This window comes from Cibotium barometz, chromosome 5, assembly GCF_041138505.1.
Source record: "Cibotium barometz isolate CiBa-2024 chromosome 5, ASM4113850v1, whole genome shotgun sequence".
NCBI lineage: Eukaryota > Viridiplantae > Streptophyta > Polypodiopsida > Cyatheales > Cibotiaceae > Cibotium > Cibotium barometz.
Genome location: NC_141050.1, coordinates 60023146 through 60042927, shown reverse-complemented (window position 1 = coordinate 60042927; position 19782 = coordinate 60023146). Strand labels below are relative to the sequence as shown.

The window sequence follows — 19782 nt, the reverse complement described above, 5'->3', positions numbered from 1 at the left end:
TAAGCATGCAATCTCAATAATTAATCCCATGGCATGCCTTTCATAGACAAGCGGTGATCGCACACATAAAATATACAATATTAGCATTTATAATGCCAATGGCTAAATAAAGTGATGGTTACTAATGGATGGTGTCGATGCTAGAGAGTGTCCAATGAGGGTTAACATGCCCCCCTTCCTAATGTAGATTATGTACGGGTAGAACCATCATGCAGAGGGAAGTGTAAGAGAAGACTTGTAAGTAACAGCAGCAGAGCAAGAAGCTGTGCCAGAGCACCAAAATCAAGATCAAGAGAGTCAAGAACAAGAACCTTAGAGGAATCGAGGGGAAGGAAATCGGGAGTTAGAGCTCCAGAACATAGGGCAAGAAGAAGAAGAAAGAGACAGACAACCGATGTTGGGTGCAATGGCCCTGAAGTACCCAAAGTTTAAAGGTTCGAGTGAAGAAGACTTAGATTCACACATGTTTGCATTCGAAATGACATTTTTGGCAAGCAACCAATAACCTTTGCCTCTTGGATTATTTCTTATTCCCATACATGCATCATCTCCACGCCGCGAAGCTGTACTACATCGATTTCTTTATCCTCATCCTCTGCCTCTTGGATCCGTAGCTTCCCCTTCTAGTGGTAACAGTTCTTTCATGTCTACCTTCTGCCTGCTCCACATTTGGGATCATTTTGGTAGAATACACAACTACTCTTGTTGCTTTATCTATTATAAAAGCAGTGGAGTTGGTTATTGGTATCCTTAAGCATGTGGACTGAATTGTAGCCTGTGATGAATTGTCGAACATTTTTAATCATAAAACTGGCGTTCAGTATATATAAGTTTGGGTCGTTAAAATCGTTGGAATGATCCGCCCCAATCACCTTGTGTTTGTTAGAGGCGAAAAATCGTTGGAATGATCCGCCCCAATAACCTTGTGTTTGTTAGAGGCGAAAAAAACTTTCTTGTCTTGAACTGGACGGAAGCTTTCCGAGCTTGCCATGCCTATGGCTTCCACAATGCGCAAAGCGGATCTGCAGCTTCCAAAACTAAGGTCAGCCTCTGTGCTATGCTCTGCAATCAAGTTGTGTTGACATAAAGGTTTGCTCTGGTTTAAGAGATCAGAAGGTGCCGTTTCCAGGATACCAAGGGAGGAGGGCCACGAGCAAGAGGAGGGGAGCTGTTGCCCGCCGGAAGCGTCAGTAGAGAAGGGCACGAAGGTTCTAGAAGGAGGAGGCAATGGCGGTCCTGCTCTTGAGGAGGAGGCTGAGGAGTTGATGGGGCAGTGGGCCAGAGTGTGCCAAACCGCAGCCTTCATCCTGCATTGGAACAGCAAGCACCACGTCAAGCATGTCAAGGCTAGCCCGCACGTGCTGCGAACCTATCACAACTCGCTGCTCTATGCTGCCTTGCCGCTCAGTGGGAGATTCCGCACTGTCATCCGGAGAGGCAACATTGGCTATGTCTGGTACGTGGTATGTAACTTCACCCCACTTCTTTTCTTGCTTTTTCAACTCTTATACAATCATCTGGCCTCAAAACCCTCTTGATGGGGCAGTGATATGTGTGTGTGTGTGTGTGAGAGAGAGAGAGAGAGAGCGAGAGTGAGTGAGAGAGAGAGACAGAAACAACTAGCACAAGGTCCCAAAAGACAATTTAATCTTGTAGAGGCCCATTTGGCACATCAATGACGATTGAATCAAGCTTTTGCATGCCATACACAAAAAGGTGGAATGATGAGATTCCCTATTATTTAAGCTTCAAGGAAGACTGAATTGCTCTTTGATTCAATGCTATTTTTTTATAATTTTGGCATGGCATTAATAGCTGGAATGATGAAGTACTATGCCTTAAGATACATGAGAATGCTACAACACATAGGCCTCATGCCCACACTATTTCAAGTTCACATGATATCCAACAATAGGTTTTACCAAGGGCTAGGTACATTGCTAAGGTGTAGCTGAGTAAAATGATTGAAGGCACCCCTACAAAAGGGAAAGACAAGAAGATGGCAGAAGAGAGCCAAGGATTCCCGTTGGAACCCTATATATCCTACCCTTGGAGCTCTTTGAAGCTAGGAAGAGTTACTTAGAAGCTGCTGCAAGCCTGCAAGCTTTAAAGGCATGGACAGTGCCTCAGGGGGTGCACTAATAAGAAACCCTATGTATCACATGTGTTCAAGGGGTATTTAAAACCCCCCTTGTTGGCTCTCCTCATTGGAGCCCTATATGCCCTTGGAGCTCTTTGAAGCCAGGGAGAGCTACTTGGAAGCTCCTACAAGCCTCAAAGCCATGGGTGGTCCCTTGGGGGGTGCACTACTAAGAAACCCTATGTGTTTAAAAAACTCCTTGTACATGTAAATTTTTCATAAATAAAATGATCCTTTTTTCTTTATATACTTATGGGTTTTTTTCAAAATTGATTTAAAAAACCCTTGCTGTAAATGTATTTCTGTAAATTTACCTTAAATTTTTGAATTAAAAACCCCTTTATTTGAACTCGCGTGCTATACTTACATATTTTTAGGTGACCTCCCCGAGGGTGGTGCAATCCTAAAGTTTCAATTCTGGGATTTGTTGGCCTTCACACGCTATTCCGTGGCGGTTGTCCCAACACTCGAATGCCATAGACTAGCATCGGAGAATGTGCTCACAAGGTAACTATTGCAAAAGATTGGGCCGTTGCCCTTATTTGAACTTCTACCTTGGGGGATGGACCTAGCCCCATGTTGCGAAGCCATCCACTCGTTTGACAACAAAAACCTTCATCATTCAGCCATCTCTAAGCCCATAGAACGGCGGATAGTGAAGCTCACATATGAACTGGTAAGGTAGTCTTTTAATCTGCCTATGGTCACACTAGCAGCGAATGGGACTTTTAAAGGATAAATAAGCCAGCACTACATGTTTCAAAACATACTAGCACAAGCACAAGCCGCACATGGAGGACGTTATATTACCCCATCTCGTCATGTTGTGCAAGCTATACATATTTTCCTTTTATAAGCCATATCACACAACCCAAGTGGATGTAGGGCTACTCACTAAGTTTAAAAGAGATCACTTCTGCCTCAATCCCATTTAAGCAAAAGAAAACTGGACATAGCTAATCTATGTAAAGATCAAAAGGATGTTAGCAAGACCCTAAAGACCCTTACCTAGGAATAGCTCCCTTGCTCACATGAGTCATATACCAAGCCACAGACTCGTTGGACCAACTCCCGCAACCACTCATAGCTATTGGTGCTATCTCCCAGCAGAAGACACCTCCCAAGGACAAGAAGGACAAAAAGATAAGAGAGTAAAAGATGACCACAATGAACAACCACAGCCCAAGAAGCCCAAATTTTCTATTGATGAGCAAGGCAATATAACTGTTGAATTTGGGTCAGCAAGACATGGAGGCGGACAGCGAAGCAAAAAAGTGTGCCTAAGAGAAGGGTAAAGACCAAGTCGAAGAAGGTAGGGAGACAAAGGCTAATAAACTACAATAGCACTGCATCCTACCTCACAATCTCTAACACAACCACCACCGACACAAAGTTGATCCACTCCCTCTACAGTTTCATGGAGTTATAGACAAAAAGCAATTTCACGAACTGTCATAGAATGCAAACAAACAGGTTAGTTGCTAGTTGCAAATGAAGATGTAAATTTTGCAACATTGCCAAGCTTGAATGTAGAAGAGAGGTGTGTGGAAAACATTATCTACAATACACTGCAGCTTTTTTAATCACACACAACAAAGGTGCAAAGGTATCAACATGCCTTAAAGGATACACAATATGTAGGAGAAAAAAATGTACAAGAGAAAAAGGCCCTACATGTAGAAAGAATCATCCTAGATTAAAAGCAGAGGTAGCAATTAAAGAAAAGGTATCCAACTGAGCTTACACAAAAAATAACTTGACCACCTCTCCAGGTCTAATAGAAGTAGAAGTTGATCATTAGTAAATGTAGTGCTGATCTATAGAAGCATGCTCCAAGGTGGCTAAAATGTGGGTTAAAGCAGATACAATGCAAAGTTCCCTAGAGCAAAACACTACTACATAATAAGGATGGACGAGTTGCAAATGCTCAAAGACACCCAAAATCAGGCCACAGAGCCTTCCACTCCTTGAACTCCTATCGACAACCAAGGAAAGGAAGGCAACCTCAAACGATGTAGCATTAATTCTCCATGACCTCTTGAGTGACAGTGAGAGCCCTCATATAATAGAATGAAGCTCATAAGATATAGCTTGGGGCTGGCTTTCATTTACGAAGGGATGATGCTCGATGAGCCATACATAAAGGAAGCAACACAAGCCCAAAAAGGAATGAGTATAAGCCTCGACACTAGGCACTACCTCGATCAAACCACATTGAAGATCCCCAAGGCCTTTTCAATAGATGTTCTCATGGAAGAACCGTAGCCAGAACCCTCAATCCCTTTGCACATGTTAGTATAGGGACAAGAAAGTGCGGGAGAGGAAAGTTCGGATGAGGAGGGGGAACTACTTAAGAATTTAGAAGTCAGCTTGCTGCATGGGGGGAGGGGTCACTATATGTAAACCCTCTATATCACGTGCATTCAAGGCTTAATAAACAAACCCCTTATGTGTAAATGTTTCATGAATAAAACACACCCTTTTCCTATTCAATCTATAAATACCCCCTTTAAATGGTACCCTTCTGTATGTAAAAAAATGTGTAAAAAAGGGATTTAAAAAACCCCTTCTGTTGAACCCACATAATAGGCTTACATATTTATAAGTGACCTGCCCCAACAAAGTAAAACCACCTTTGAGCCATTGATGATGTAGGCCACGTGGTAGATGTATGTGTGAGCACTTTAGTCAAGGTCGCGGGCACTTGTACATATCGAGTCCCTCATGGATAATCACCACACATATATAATATACATTGTAATAAAGAAGCCTCAACAAAAGGAAAACTTTGGTATTACAAGTACATACAACAGGTACATATAACTAGTGATAATGAAAATTAGGTTTCTTACTTTATGTGTTAAGGTAAAGTAGATACGTATAAAATTTAGATTGATTTACTTGATTTCAAGTCACGTTTTATTTTTCAAGTAGACATTATTTGTTAAAGCACAAAGTTAACCTTAACAAATTTTGAACATTTTTTCTTCTTGCCAAATACTAAGATTTAAACTTAAAGGATTGGATTGCAAGCATTTATTCTTGTACAAGTTTATTGTAACACCTGCATAAGCATATGAGTCTGAACTCTCTCTTTTTGGCATTATGTGTAATTGTTTGAAGCAACTATTTTCAAGATCTTTGAATTTGTGTGACCATACCTCAAACCTAGACTCTTTGAATTCATGTGAGCATACCTTGAACCTATTATATTTTGATATGTATGTAGTTGGAGCTCAACCTTGCGATATTATCAGGAGTTCTCTATGTATACTCCACGTAAGTAGACATAACAACCACCGTCTTATGAAGTTTTTGTTATTTGTGTATGATTTAACATTAATATTTTTCACTATCACATAGTGATGCGACCTAATCGTAATCTTAATGCATAGTCTTGATTGGATATAAATAAAGCCATTTACTTTTGCTAGAGTATAGTAGACTCCAACGGTCACAAAGAAACAAGTTCTAAAATGGTAGAAACTGTTAAAGTTATGCATCTCATGTGGGAACCACCTTTATAGATAATTAACTAATTATCATATATAGGTCGGTCAGCCTTGTGAGAGCATATAAATAAGCTCTATACCCACCATTGTAATCGGAACTTCATTGCTAATTAATATCAAGCTTGTTCGGCTATCTCTCTCTCTCTCTACGTGTGCGTGTGTGTAACGCTTCCGCAGCTAGATTCTTGACATGGTATCAGAGCCCTAGGCTCATGATTCTCGGCAGCACCACACAAGGAGCAGCAGGAGAAGAAGAAGAAGGCGAGGCACCTGGCAGTAGGTAGCAGAACGTGTAGAAGGCGTTGCAAGCAGCGTTTGGCGCAAGGCAGGCCAAGCAAGGCACAAGGCAAGCAGTGTTTTCTGTCTAGCAGGAGTGTATGCAAAGTGAGAGCAGCGTTTTTTTTTCTGGTGGCCAGCTTGGAGACACCAAGAGCAGCAAGGCTGAGCGGGCTAAGCTGAGCACAGAGGAGCGAGAGGAGCGCGTACAGTGGAGGCGGAGCGACAGCACATGCAGGTGCTGCGTTTCATTTTCCAACGGATCAGCGCTTCAAATTTTTTTTAAAAAAGGTTTTGTGAAATCAAAGATCTTGTTCCTGCGCCGAAGTGAAAAGCTTGTCCAGGACAGTTGAAACATCGTTCCCATGCACGTTTGGAAGGTTGACCTTGAAGAGTGGACCTCGATGGAGCGTTCACATGTTGAGCGTCGACAAGATTCTGGCAGGGGTACCTGGTGGCGATTCTCAAAGAGACTAGTATGTCTATATAAGTGGACCAAAGAACAAGAAAATCCGAGAGCCTTGATGAATTTTGGCGGGTGTTTCCTAGCTACAACTGTGATGGACTCTCCATGCATGAGCAAAGTATTTGATTTGGCTATGAAGCGACAAGGATATCTGTACCAGTGGACATGTGTACAACAAAGTTTCCGTGTTGTGGAGTTGGTTCCGAGACTCAAATCCGAGGACCCTAACCATCACTCTTTGGCAGTTTCCAGTTCACAAAGGATAGTTTTCCTGATTATCAATTGGTTGACATCGAGGTTGCGGATGATTTCCATGCTAACATCTTGTGGCAAGCCATTTGGACCAGGGTTCCCATTATCCAGGAGTAGTGAGACTCTTTATCTTCTTCGGGCTATTGCAGCAGAGGGGGATTGGGAGGTGTCAACTTCAACATAACTATGGAGATACTCCCCTCACATGTTTCAGCCAGAAAGAGGCACGTGAGTGGGAGAGGGGGCTAATCAAAGCTTCCATCAGGTGTATTGGAACTGTGTGACGGAGTTCAAAGCACATGCATCTGGCGAGAAGAACGGCTTGACAACACTATGGACGTGCTTTTGTTTGCAGTTCATTGTGGTAACATTATGGACGGGATGAGTTCCTAGTTCATTGACAGAGAATTTTGGGCGTCATGTGTCGATAGTTCAATGTTCAGGAGATCTTTTGGACGTGTGTGTTCTCAGTTCAACGAATGGAGGATCATGGATGTGGAGTTGTCTGCAATTCATTATTCTATGTGACAGCTGAAGCTCAAGATGGCATTCCTTGAGGAGACAGGTTGTGTGGTGCATTTTCCGAGGTGTACTCAGTAGTTGCAAATGCTGAGGTGTCCATGGTTGCATCGTCATCGACTTGGCTTTCCCATCTATGCCCACTATGAGCTGCAGAGGGCGTGTTAAAGTTATGCATCTCATGTGGGAACCACCTTTATAGATAATTAACTAATTATCATATATAGGTCGGTCAGCCTTCTGAGAGCATATAAATAAGCTCTATACCCACCATTGTAATCGGAACTTCATTGCTAATTAATATCAAGCTTGTTCGGCTATCTCTCTCTCTCTCTAGTATGGTACAGGATGGAGCTAGCTAGGTTGCATATCATGATTGTATACTCCATGCATATAGCTTTGCATTCTCCTAGTAATAGAGCTCCATCCCCTACACACCCAGATTCAGCTTTTTTATTCAGTACTTTTTCATTTTGTTGGGATGACAGAGGATACCCCATACATGTACTCCGATTTGTCTCATAGGCCGAGTTCGGTCTTTTGGAAGACGTTAATAAAATCTTTCTTTCTTTCTTTCTTTCTACGTGTGCGTGTGTGTAACGCTTCCACAGCTAGATTCTTGACAGAAACATATAGGCTACAAAGCCATTTATGTAATGTCTACAACAAAAACTACTTGTTATTTACCTCCACTTTTTTTTTTTTCCAGAGAGAGACTTCTTTTAAGTATAAGAAAAACATACAACAATCACAGCTATAAGCCAGAAGAGAATAGAATCACCCCAATATGTAAGGTGATTTCAACCACTGAGGAGCATCATGATGCCATGTAAGATCTGTGGTACTAGAGGAAAAGAAGATGCCATGGTCCCATTCCCGCATAAATATCACACGCTTTGCCTGTGCAGAACGAGAGGGCCCCTGAATGCGAGCCCAAGTAGCCATAAGAGTATGGATGATATCACCCCATATAGTACTAATGCACTGAGACCCAAAAATTTGGACACCCTCAATAGCCTCCGTGCATCTAGCTCTCTAGATCTGCCATGTTGTAATACTGGCAATAATCTCCCAACTGGTGTCAATCCTCTGTCTAGGGGGTGTATAATCAGAGTGAGGAACATCCTGCAATAAACCATGCTGGGCAACACCTCTACGAATGGAAAAACAGAATTTGTACCACTGCCCTCATAAAAAAGTTGCGGACCGGACTGGGAGAGCCAAGCAACTGTCCCCCAAGTCACATGCATGGCTCGGCCACTCAATTTGCCCATAAGTTGGGCTACAGGATCCCAAATCTGCTGTGCAATGCTGCATCCCCATAGACAATGTTGTACAGACTCAGAATCTGCCGCACATCTAGGACAGGAAGGTGCTACACCGAAAACTGATCTCCACTGATTGGTGGGGAGACCACCATGTAAGAATAACCAAAAGAAATGAGAGATCTGGCTCCTTCTGTATGAGTGCCAAAGTCTATGCCAATATCTGCGCTGTATCACTGGAGAAATATCATAGCTCTCCCAATGAGGCTTGAGAGTAGGGATCCTATGCAACTGTCAAGTGAGGAGAAGCCTGGCATTCCGAACAGTGAAAGTGAAAAAAGGAAGGCTTTTCAAAGGATCGAAGGCATCAATCCACTCCCACTCTCCTGGATCCCACTGAAGATATCTGATAGGAGTGCCACCATATAACCACAAACACCAAGAGCCATGAGTCACTATCTGAGGAGAAGAGTCAATGAACGAGTGCTTCCTCGAGCGACCAACAATCCTCACTGGACTAAGCCTAGTATTTGGTATAATCTCCTCCATACTACATCTTCTCAATCTCCCACCAGGCATGATAGAATAAATGAGGAAATCTGTAGGCTCCTGGCCTGGCAGAGCAATGACCTGCAGAGGTATGCCTATCCTTGAAAAAACTCCCAGCCAACTCGGATGATAGTCTTCGTGAAAGGTCCCAGAAAGCCACTCATGCGGAATAGCTGCATCAATCTGATCAATACGAATGCGAGAGCCCCTAAGATGCTGAGTGGATGTAACTCTCCGATCCTCCGGAAGACTCTTAAAGGTCTTCCAAGCAAGAGCTGTGTATGCGCATCTCTCCCATCCTGACCATTGCATATAACGAGATGCACCAAGTGGCCGACCAGCCTCATCCCTAATGAACTCGTTCCACATAATAGGTTGTCGGTCAGCCTCGTCCAAAGACCTAGGAAGCCTTTGTCGCAAAAAATATCTCATGCTTCTCCATGCTCTGACAATGGCTGCAATAAGAGGGGAAGATGGTGCCCTAATATCAGCCTCTGTGAACAAAAAACGTGTGTTGGGCATCCAGTCTCTCCTGACCCTGGGTGTACATCTGGAAATCCGAGACAAGAGAAAATCCTTCCAAGGCTCGGTGCCTGGTAGGAAACCTCTGACCACACGTTTGCAAAGCAACGCCCTGCACTGAACATCCGGATCGATAATATTCAAGCCCCCCTCTCTTTTGGACTGAATAACTGTGAGCGAAGCTACCCTGGCACGAGTGTCTGAGGTGCCATCCAAACCCGACCAGAGAAAATTGCGGATCAATCTCCGCAATTGGCCAATGCACGCACGAGAGAAGCACCAACAAGAGGCAATAAACCAAGCTGAGGCAAGCAAAACGTGATTAGCCACCAAAGCTCTGGAGGCTAAATCTAATCTCCTGGAGCTCCAATGGAGGAGCTTCTTCCGGATACTCATAAGTACCGGAGCAAACTACTGTGCAGGAGAAATATCAATCCCAACTTGGCATCCCAAATATCTAGCAGTGCATCCTTTGCTGATCCAAGTAAAACCAAGCTCTGCACCCCAATCAACTCTCGGTGAATCACTAATCCAAAAACCAACAGATTTGTGCCAATTAATGAGTGCCCTGCTGCCAAACAGAACTTCTCTAGTGCTACCCGAAAGGAACATAAGCACATGTGTGAAGCCTCCAAAAACAGGGCTGTGTCATCAGCTAACTTAGAGTCAACCAACTCCTCATGACTACGAAGAGGCAACCTCAATCCTAAAATACCAGCAGTGGAGCGGAGAAAGATGCTCATGGCCTTTGCAACTATGATATATAATAAAGGGGCTAATGGGCAGCCCTGTCGTACTGAGCGAGAAATCTGAAACCGCTCTCCTCTATCACCGCAAGCAAGAACTCTACTGTGGGCATCACGATACATGCATGAAACTCCCTTGATCCATCTCTGAGAGAAGCCCATATGACTAAGAGTACCCTCAAGGAAGTCCCAATCCACTCTATCATAGGCCTTCTCAAAATCCAAGAGCAGAATGGCTAAGGGCTGATTACTCGCTTTAGCCCATTCGACGGTCTCCCAAAACGAGAAAATGTTATCAAAGATGCTCTTGCCGTGTAAGAATCCATTCTGGGTATCATGAATAACATCCTGCAAAATTGGCTGCAACCTGATGCTCACTGCCTTAGCAAGAATCTTATAGGCAGTCCCAAGTAAGGTGATAGGTCTCCACTGGCCAATCAATGTCTTATCCCCGCTCTAGCCCCTCAGTGAGAGAAGAAGGCATAGAACTTGTGTCCCACATCTCCTGCAAAGTCGATGTTATCTCAGCCTCAATCTCATCCCAAAAAGTAGTGAAAAAAACAGGGGAGAGGCCATCCTCCCCTGGACACTTACCATGAGGTAAGGCATGAAGAGCATGACTGAACTCCTGCATAGAAAAAGGGGCATCCAGAGCGGCACACATCTCCTCGGTGATCAAATGTGGCAATGCATTCCAAACCTTCCTCTGTGCCCTATGTCTCAGATCTGAATGCGGCTCAGCACTAAGAAGCTGGTAATAGAAATCGGTGGCAATCTGTCTAACCATAAGAGGATCTGAGTGAAGAGTGCCATGTGAATCCTGCAACTGCCTGACACTATCTCTGGCATGAGATGGGCCGTGAGAAGCAAAGAAATGTTTGTTACATCTACCACCCATCTGTGTCCAAAAGGATTCGTGGGCATGGAAACGGTACTCCGCGCGCTGCCCAAGAGAGTGATGAAGTTCTGCTCTAACAATACATAAAGAATCTGCAACCCATTGAGCATGAGGATGTTTCTCGTGCTCTTTCTGCAAGGCAACCAATCTACGTCTAATAGCCCTTTCTAAGTCCAAGGCCTCTTGCCTCTTAGACAGGGCACATGTGTGATAAAAGTCACTAATATCACAGAGAGCAGAGGCCAGGCTTTGAGAGGCCTGTAAGAAGTCATGAGATCTCCAAATATCAAGCATACGACGCGATAGTTCTACATCTGAAAACAAATGATCAGGGATGCGTACATGGGGTGCTGATCCTTGGCAATTCGGACCTCTAATACATAAAACCACTGGGCAATGATCCGATTTGGAGGTGCCTGTAGCAATCAAAGTATGTCCACCTCTGTCAAACACCCAATCATCCACATAAAATCTGTCTAACCGTGCATAGATACATCCTACATCTCTTCTCTTGTTTGACCAGAATATAGAAGAGTGGATGGACTCCTCAAAATGTCATCCTCATGCCAACAATCTCTACCATGAATGGAGAGTATAAACCTCTCCCAAGACGCTCTTTCAAGAGGATGCACCAAGCCCTCATGTCCACCTCTTTTATCCGTTGGCATCTCAACCATGTTAAAATCCCCACCAATAATCCAATGGTCAGCAAGAGGCATCAATGTAGTGAGAGATTTGCAAAAGGCAATCCTCACCTCTATGGTTAGGAGCATAGGCAAAATGACACCATGTCCAATGATGCAAGGCAAGATCAAAGCTGAAAGAGAGATACAAACACCACCCTTGGTACCAACAGCTGATGACCAAAAGGTGTGTCCCGAGAGAAGCTTGCCTGATCTCCCAAGCATCCAGTTTATGCTCTTGCAAGAGCAATATATCCATAGGTCCACCTGTGACTGCACAATGAAGTTGGGTTTTTACAATTTGGTTCCGTCGACGCGGAAAAAACCCCCAAGACCCTGAATGTTCCAAGAGACAATCCTCATAATAATGCAGCATCCTCCTGTGAGGGATCCAGATCATGTGCCTGCAAGGCCTCATCCTCCAAAAAGGATCAACATCCTGTGAGGCAAGAGTTGCATAGGGGTTAGGGTGCTCCACAGGGGGTGTGGGTGAAGGGGCAGGTACGAGGGTCCGAGGGTGCCTGCCATCCCTAACCCCAACCCAATGCTGTGTGGTCTGCTGTGGCAAAGGAGCAGCTGGAGTCTCGGCATCTGCAGAAGGCCTCTGATGGGCGAGACCACGCCGTGTATAACATTTGTGCATCAACTAAAATTTTGTAATATGACAGACATGAGGTGTCACCATTTTGGGCTACATAGTTTTAATAGTTTACATATTGATTTTTACAAATTAATGCTTAAATTAGTATCGATCCATTGTGGTGAAGGCATTCGCATCAAAATTTATTTTTTATTGCCTCATCGAGAAGATTCACATTGCCGTTTTCTTAAATATATGACCCCTTCACCCTAGTTGATTAAATTTGGGAGAACTTAGCACTACACTCAAGAAAAGCCTAGGCTTAGACTTTACAAATTTGAAGTAGGAGACCATAGCACTTCTAGGTCTGCACTCTAGAAAAGTAAAACTTGGGCTGTAGAAATTTGTTGCTAGAAATGGATCTAATTAATCATGTGTTTTGTTTCCCAAGTCAATGGATTTAGACTAAAACCATAATAATTAAATGCAAGCTGCCTCTGCCACCATAATCTAAATCACTCCTCCTCTCTCCTCCTTAAATCCCTTTTTCGCTGGTGGCCTCCTCATCCTCTAGATCCCATTCCTCCTATGGTTTCTACCCCTAACCTCCGATGACTTCTATCCCCAACCTCCCACTACCCTATGAAAAGGAGAGACAAAGAGATGATCACAATGTGAGAAACATAGAGATGAATGTGAGAGTCAATGGACCATGGTGGGCATGCCTAAATGTTCACAAGAGATGAGAGAGAGAGAGAGAGAGAGAGAGAGAGAGAGAGAGAGAGAGAGAGAGAGAGAGAGTTATATTAACATCTACGGAAGACCCCAAGGGCCTATGAGACTAAAAGTAATACAATGGTACCAAGGATATAGTGAGCCATGAAAAACTGAAACTGATCAACAGATGATCCTGTGTAGAGTGAGATATGTTGTGATCAAGCTAATGACAATACCCACCTCGGCTAGAACCGATATGATGGAGTGAATGTCATGCCTCTGTGATGGGAGCGTGTCATGTTGGCGGAGAACCTCATGAATCTGTCTTTGTGTGATGAAGGGTCCTGATGCTCTGGGTCAGGGACGTTTGGCTTGCAGAATGAATCGATCTCTCTCACTAAGAACTCCCTTGGGGCATGGGGTTGGAGCATGGCTACGGGTGGTGGGCTTTGATGTCGTAGTAGAGGAACTGTTGTGGACAGTGGATTCCGATGTGGATGTGTGTACCACAAAGAAATCTATGATGGCTCTCTGTGAGGTGTCCTGTCGGAGCCAGTGCTGTCTCTCAACATGCTACCTCAACACTACATCCCTGTGTTGTCTGATCTCCATCAAGTACATGCCCAAGCACCTTTGATCCTCAAACTGTATCACCCGTGTGAGTGGTCCAAATCCCTCTCGGAAGAGGCAGTTGAATCTCCCCCGTTATCTCATAGTAACCGGGGAAACTAAACATATAATGGACCTCATCCTCTACTGCTCCTGTGATGCATACTGTGCATGTCCTCTCCTCATGTGGGATATTCTCAGCTCTCCCAGTCTCTACTCTGAAGCGGTGGGAGGATACCCTGAGCTGGCCGCCAATCGTGATACGCATAGCATGTGACATGTGTATTTGTATGTATCCTGGCATCTCAAAGAATCCATCCTCGGAGAGTCTCAAGAAGTGATCTTTGTAGAACTCACACTTCTTACCAATCTCTGATGGAGACACCCATGTCTGGTGTATGTGTAGCCCGAGTAGATCTAACCGGATGATCCGATTGATCTTCTGTCGTGAGAGATCAAGGTAGAGGGAATCCAGGCTATACTGAAACGAGGGGAGATAGTCCATCTGTATGCCATGTGCATGAAACCACTTGACTACCTCAGAGTACCATGCATGTGTCGGTAATGGTGGTAGTCTTGTCATTGAGGAGGAGGGCAGCCCAGCTCATCTCAATCGCTCCCTCTCCCTCTCGCTCTATAATTGCATAGAGGACTCTAGTGCTAGTTGTGGGAGGCGATCTCTGTCAAGTGTGTATACATGCTGAATATAAGTGACAATTTGAAAAAGGGCATCTGTAACCAGTGGGGCCACCCCAAACTCTGCATGTAGAATGTCATGTGGTAGAGATGGCTTACTCCTAATCATGCATGACAACATCATCACCTGTAGCCTCTCTATGCTCCTCCAATGATCCTTCCCTAGGCCTGGCCCCCAAACGGTTGCACCATACATAGCCATTGGTCATACTAGAGTATCAAAGAGTCAATACTTAGTGCGAGGTTCTTGGAGATGTGCTTGGAAACACTGTCTCTGTCAGAATATGCAGCGGAAATGATATCCAAACTTGGGTAGACAAGAGCAAGTAGACTGCAGAAAATAATCAGCACAAGAAACACAGAGAGATGTGTGTAAACTCTTCTCTATACACAAGATCCCGGAAATACTGAATGAGAAAGTGGAGGAGGATGGGGGGCAATATATACAAACCCATGAGGGCAGTCGGCCAGCTCTAGACAGTGCCCACGACTAGGTAAAATCCCACGACTGCTGAATATAGCAGTCGGCCAGTTGTCACTAGGGGGAGCCTCTTATTTTCTAACGTTCATTGATGACTATTCTCGCAAGGTCTGGGTTTATTTTCTCAAGCACAAAGACGAGGTCTTGTCATTGTTCAAGACATTTGTGTCGTTGGTGGAGAATCAGAGTGGCAAGAAGCTCAAATGCTTACGCACTGATAACGGGGGAGAGTACACTTCGAAGGCTTTTCAGGACTTTTGTGATGCAAAAGGCATAAAGCGTGAATTGACTGCTCCATACAATCCTTCATAGAATGGTGTAGCTGAGAGAATGAATCGCATGATTCAGGAGAAAGTCCGCAGTATGCTGTCAAATGCAGAGTTGCCTAAAGCAGATGCCCCACGCCTGGACAGAACAAGTCGGCCAGCACTCCTACAGCCCACGACTGATACAGATGCAGTCGGCCAGCTTCAGAGTGCTCCTGGCATCAACTGGCAGCCCTCCAGCCACTAGGAAAAAATGGGAAAAATAGGGAAAAAATACGGGGAGTGTGGAAAAATGATATACGGGCGGGCACACCCACAACAGAGGCCCTGGTGTATACAAATAGACAGGAGATGACTTCTAACACCCCCTCTCAGCTCCTGGCTGTGTAACCAACCCCAGGGAGCTGGAGTGCCGCCTGAGCGTAGCCTGAGGTAGAGACTTCGTGAAGAGGTCCGCCGCAGTGTCCTCCGTCGAACAATAAAGTAGCAAGATGTCACCCGCCAAGATCTTCTCACGAACAAAGTGATACTGTATCTCTATATGCTTGGTCCGGGTATGGAAAACCGGGTTCCGAGCAATAGCTATACAACTCTGGTTATCACACTGGATGACTGTGGGCTCCCTCTGTGGAAACCCCATCTCGCCTAGCAGCCTCCGCAGCCATACAACCTCACAAGCAGCACCACAAGCAGCCCGATACTCTGCCTCTGTCGAAGAAAGGGCAATAGTTGGTTGCTTCTTGCTGCTCCAAGAAACCGCTCTTGAGCCGAGGGTAAAAGTGTATCCTGAAGTAGATCTCCTCGTGTCTGGATCTCCTCCCCAATCTGAGTCACTCCAACCTTGGAGCTTGACTCCATTCCCTCCTGTGTAAAAGAGTCCCAGATCCTTCGTACTCTGCAGATACCGCAAGATCCTCAATCCTGCGTCCCAATGAGTCTTCAACGGCGTCTGCATAAAAGAGCTCAACAGCCCCACGGAGAAGCTCAAGTCCAATCTGGTGTTCAACAACCAGATCAATGAACCAACCAACTTCCGGTACTGCGAGGCATCAACTGGCTCACAAGGATCTGTAACGGTTAACTTTGTGTTCGGGTCCATCGGCGAAGTAATAGGCTTGCAGTTCTCCATCCCAAAGGCCTCAAGCAACTCATGAACATACCGCTGCTGAGAGACGAAAAACCCCCTCTGGGTCTGCCAGATCTCCAATCCCAAGAAGAAGTGGAGTAAGCCTAAGTCGGTCATCTCAAACTCCTTTGACAAGGCAGCCTTCGTCACTCCAATGTGCTCCACATGACCGCCGGTGAGAATGAGATCATCCACATAAAGGATGATGAGTGTGACCATGCCGCGTTCCCGAAAGAGATACAGGTTCGGATCTGCAACCGATCTCTGGAATCCAGTCCGAATAAAGAAGGAATCAATCTTCTGATTCCAAGCCCTCGGAGCCTGCTTAAGACCATACAAGGCCTTACGTAACCTGTAAACCATCCCTTCCGATCCTGGAACAATAAAGCCTGGAGGCTGCTCAACGTACACCTCCTCCTGCAGGTCACCATTAAGGAACGCCGATTTTACATCCCACTGGTACACGGGCCACCTCTGAGAAGAAGCAAGGGCAAGAACGGTCCGAATCGTGGTCATCCGCGCTGTCGGTGCAAAGGTATCCTCGTAGTCGATGCCTGGCCGCTGAGCATAACCCTTAGCCACGAGCCTGGCTTTGTGTTTGTCCACCGACCCATCAGCCGCGTACTTGGTCTTAAAGACCCATTTGACACCAATGACTGACCGCTTCGACGGCCTCGGTACCAACTCCCAAGTGTTGTTCTTCTCGATGGCGTCAAGTTCCACCTGCATGGCTTCCCTCCAAGTATCCTGTGAAAGGGCTTCCTTGACGGAAGTGGGCTCTTTATCCCGCATGATACGAGACATAAGAGCATAGTTCACCTGAAGAAGCTCCGCCGTGTTGCTTTTATCTCGAACTCGATGTGATCTTCGAGGGCCGTCCTCTGTGGTCCACTCGGAGGGTAGCTCCGTGACACCTGACTCCCGAAGGGTGTCTAACAACCACCTAGGTACTCGAACAGATCGTGGAGCCTCCTGTGATCGCGGGGGCTCAACTCCAGCTGCGGGCTCAACCTCCTGTGATGACTGAGGTGGATCAACTGGAGTGATAGACTGGGAATCATCATCAGACTCTGGATCTCCAAGAAGTGGCGGCTCCTCGACAGTGGATGCAGGAACATACTCGTCAAAGACCACATCCCGGCTGACAACAATCTCGTTCCTCTCTGGATCATAGAACCTGTATCCCTTGGAAAGAGAGTTATACCCCACAAATACCAGCTTGCGGGACTTGGAGTCAAGCTTCCCCCTCTGCTTCTTCGGAATATGTACATACGCGTCACTCCCAAAGACACGGAAGTGCGAGACATCGGGTTTCCTGCCAAAATATGCCTCAAATGGAGTCATATGGGGTACAGAAGTCGTCGGAGAGCGGTTAATGGTATGGACAGCTGTTGCCACAGCCTCACCCCAAAGTGGACGAGGAAGATCACGATGCTCCAGCATAGTCCTCGCCATCTCCACCACAGTCCTGTTCTTACGTTCAACAACTCCATTCTCCGAAGGCGATCCGGTATTGGCCAATTCCCTCTTGATGCCATGATCTGCACAAAACCGAAAGAATACAGTCGAGGAGAATTCCCCTCCTTTGTCAGCCCTGAAAGTCTTGACCTGAAGTCCAGACTCTTTCTCCACCATCACGTGCCAATCCTTGAACCAAGCAAAAGCCTGGTCCTTCTGTGAAAGAAAGTAGACCCACGTGAATTTGGTACAATCATCAACAAGCAGCATGAAGTAGAGAGATCCTCCCGAGGATGGTATCTGCTGTGGTCCACACAAGTCAGTGTGAATCAACTCCAAAGGTTTCGAAGCCCGCCTGGAAGCCTGCTTCGGAAAGGATTCCCTGTGCTGCTTACCACGTATGCAAGAACTGCAGCGTCCTTGCCTACTACCAACATCTGGCAAGCCAACCACCATCTGGTCCCGGAAGGCGCGCCTCAAAGCATCCACATTTAAGTGGCCAAAACGAAAGTGCCACAAATCTCCGACCTGAGAGCCTGTCAGTGAGGAGAGTGCAGAGAGCTTGTAGATGCCGTTCTCCACACCGCCTTCCCAAACAACTTTGCCTGTCTCACGGTCCCGAATGCTCCTCAAATTCCACCCGAAAGCCAGTCTTGCATACCTCATGCACTGATAAAAGATGAAAGCCCAGAGCAGGGACATAAAGAACACGGGAAGCATGCTTGCCCCCCTTGCCGTCGGGAATGATCTCCATCCGGCCCTCACTATGAATCAGAATAGTGGAGTTATCGCCAATAAAGATACGACCTGACTGCCGTTTCAGATCCAGGAAGAAGTCACGGGATGGAGTCATGTGCCTGGAAGCACCACTGTCGAGAATCCATTCCCGAGTATCCTTTGCGGTGAAGCCAACTGCCTCCTCGCTCGAAGACGATGAATCATCGGAGTCCACCATCTCCAAGTGCACAAATGCCGGAGTCTTCGTAGCTGAGGCTGAGGAATCAGCACTCTTCCCTGTCTGCTTAGGACACTTCCTCCAGTATTGGCCTTTCTCGCCACAATCATTACACGATCTTTCGGCCTTCAGCTTCTCTCGTTCTGGATCAGGCTTCTTCTCGGAAGACTTCTCCGGTGAAGCCTTCCCTTTGCCCTTGTTGGTATTACGGCCTTTCGACCGTTGGCCAGTTAAGGCCTCCGAACCTCCACCGTGAGGAGGGTTCGTGAAACGTTCCTCCTGGTCCAGGACCATTGGCACAAGCTCCTCCCAAGTAATGGTGCTGAGCCTGCCACTAGTGATCAACGAGGAATAGAAGCAGAATACTGACCAGGCAAGTGGGAAAGTAACGTGATGGCCATATCTTCAGATGATATCTCTTTCCCAGCTTGAAGGACTTCCTGCTGAAGGGCCTGCAGCTTGTTAATGTGTTCCCGCATCGTCGAAGACTTTGCAGGGTTCATAACCCGCATCTGCACTTCCAAGGATATCCGCTTCATGGGTGACACCCTGTTGTACAAAGAAGCCAAGTGCTCCCATATGCCTCTCGCCAGCGTCATGTGCTTCACATGGTTGATCACCTGTGGTGTGCAATTGAGGAATATAAACGACCGGACCCTGGCGTTGACACGGTCCCACATTTGTGCCTGTGCCTCTCGGTCCTTCCTCGTCGATAATAACTCCCCTTCCTCAGCTTCCGGCCTTGGCACCCCTTTGATAATAAAATCAGCAAGATCATATGACTCCAGAACTGACTCCATCATGACCTTCCAGATGCCATAATTGGACCCGTCCAACTGCCGATCCACTGGGAACGTGGGGAGAGTCGGAATCTTCACGTGCTTCTCTGCCATCTCGAGTAAATCCGCCATCTCGGAGAGTAACCTGAAAGGGTGGGTGGGTGGGAAAAATCTGAAAATCAGAAAATATGCAAGTGGCTGTCCAGCCCCTCTGCCCGCCTTCCTCTTGCACCTTCACTTCCCGTTCAGCCCGAAACAGTCCACTGATCAGCAACCTGTTGCTCCCC

The 19782-nt window shown here is 46.0% G+C and overlaps 1 protein-coding gene across 4 annotated transcripts in view; it reads left to right on the top strand.

Moving 5' to 3' along the window:
- Positions 1-851: 851 nt before the first annotated feature.
- The window catches only part of LOC147638710 (uncharacterized), a 157914-nt gene continuing 138983 nt past the window's right edge, over positions 852-19782 (top strand). For 2 of the 4 annotated variants that reach the window (XM_086798690.1, XM_086798686.1), the window contains exons 1-3: positions 852-1042; positions 1130-1463; positions 5370-5419. In XM_086798690.1, the coding sequence (XP_086654816.1) occupies positions 990-1042; positions 1130-1463; positions 5370-5419 (437 nt within the window). In that variant the 5' untranslated portion in view covers positions 852-989. The remainder of the gene's footprint in view (positions 1043-1129; positions 1464-5369; positions 5420-19782) is intronic. The other 2 variants (XM_086798689.1, XM_086798688.1) reach the window with 1 other exon arrangement.